At 34.2% G+C, this 1,940-nt stretch overlaps 1 protein-coding gene across 1 annotated transcript in view; it reads right to left on the minus strand.

Moving 5' to 3' along the window:
• The window catches only part of LOC103596481 (sacsin-like), a gene marked incomplete at its 3' end in the record, with an annotated part of 19,526 nt that extends 18,648 nt beyond the window's left edge, over positions 1-878 (minus strand). The window contains exon 1 of the mRNA XM_008580119.1: positions 872-878. Coding sequence (XP_008578341.1) covers positions 872-878 — 7 coding nt within the window. The remainder of the gene's footprint in view (positions 1-871) is intronic.
• Positions 879-1,940: the final 1,062 nt, after the last annotated feature.

Consider the following 1,940-nt stretch of genomic DNA (forward strand, 5'->3'; position numbering starts at 1 on the left):
TTTTCATTTAAGAAGTAATGTTTGTTAACTGTTCTTATCAGGAAGTAAGTTACTCTGGAGAGATGAATATTTCAGAGAATAGAAATTTAATCTAAAACTTGATTTAAAAATTTAAAGAATTTAAATTTAAAGGGTTTAAGGATTTTTCCTTAAATAATGACATATGATTAAAAATACATATATTTTTGCTTTAATACAATTAAAATTTAATGATAAATCAGAATCATTAACATAAACAAAATCATTCTTCTGATCATTTCCAAAGTGTATTGCTCAGAACACAGAGCTATAGAACCCCAGCAGATATAAGAAGACAAAAGAAATTCTGCTTTTAAATTAGCTGTAATAATTTGGTTTTTAGGACATTTAACATTTATATGTATGGCAGTTTAGAAAGGATTATACTGAGTGATATTTCTCAAATTTTAGTAGGAATACCTTTTTCTCTCATTTATTTTCAAAGAGCATCCTACAGTGTTCTTAGAGATACACTTTGTAAAATACTGTTACAGATGTTGCTACAAAGAAAGGTGTGATATGGAAGGAAGGGACAAATGAGGTTTCCAACCCCTGAAGTTGCTTGGTCTGTAACTACTCTGAAATTAGCTTTCTTGAAAAATGCCTGGATGTTCACTTTCCCTTTGGCGATTTTTCTCTTCCTCATAAAGGCTGGATGCATGTGTCACTATGATCCACAGGAGCAGTGTAATAAAGTGCCTTTTTTGAAAACTAAAGTGAATAATCCCAAGCCAGATCAACTTTCTGCCCAGTGATCTACTCCTAAGTGTTCATAGGGAGTGATCTCTTACAGGTCAACGGTCTACACAACATTACTCAAATGCTCTCCCGAAGGACCACCTTTCTAACTTACACTTCATTGACAGGGTATGAAGGACATCATTTACCAATTCAAAACTTCAGCATTTCCAACTGTCTACCACACATCTCACCCAGATATCCACCAAGGTTCTCAAATCTCAACCTGTCAAAAGTGAACTCACTAGCTTTCCTTTCAACAGTTATCCCTCATCTAGATTTTATATCACAATTAATAGTGTCACCATACACCTAGTCACATCAGCTGGAAAGCACAGAGAAAACCTCTCTCTCCAAACCACATGTCCCATCAACCTCTAGGTCCCAGCAAGTCCATCCTTCTCCAATCTCTCTCAAATCTAACTTGTTGTTCCTTCATTTCCAATCGTACAGGACTTTCAACATGTCTTGAACTTTTTATAACAATCTCTCACCTGGTCTCCTTACTCTTACATCATCCTCATTCTAGTCTCCATTTCTAAAATACAAATCCTCACATGATGTTACAGTTCCCAGCTTATAAAGCACTTTTATGTACACATTCCCACTAAATCTTAAAGCAAGCCTGTAAAAACTAGTTAAGTCCTTGCACAGGTGCTTCTGGAAACACGGATAAGAATATTCATAGCAAGACCACCGCTAACAAAAACAATACGAATTCTGTGACTATTAATACAGTGGGATATTATACGGCAATGAAAAAATGAATTAACTAAGCTGTACACAAATTCGGATGATATAACATAATATTGAGGGAAATAAGCTAGTTCCAAGTTACTACATACAGAATAATAAGCTTCTTATAAACTTCATAAACAACTACAGTAAACAGTACATTGTTGAGGTTATATATTTAGGCTACATACACATGTGCACATAAACGCACAAACATATACATACATACATATACGTACATATACACAGATAAAGATGCTTTAAAACTATTAAAACAACTACAAAAAAGGCAACAGAATAATAAACACAAAGGGGTAAGGGAAGAGAGACAGGCTACAGGCTGGGGAGAAGACACAGAGATAAATATAAACTACTGACAGTGTTCTAATTCTCTGGTTGGATGATGTTATTATAGATGGCCATTCCATTGTTAGTTAATTAATTAATTA

Source organism: Galeopterus variegatus, unplaced genomic scaffold (assembly GCF_000696425.1).
Source record: "Galeopterus variegatus unplaced genomic scaffold, G_variegatus-3.0.2 Scaffold2027, whole genome shotgun sequence".
NCBI classification, from domain to species: Eukaryota; Metazoa; Chordata; class Mammalia; order Dermoptera; family Cynocephalidae; genus Galeopterus; species Galeopterus variegatus.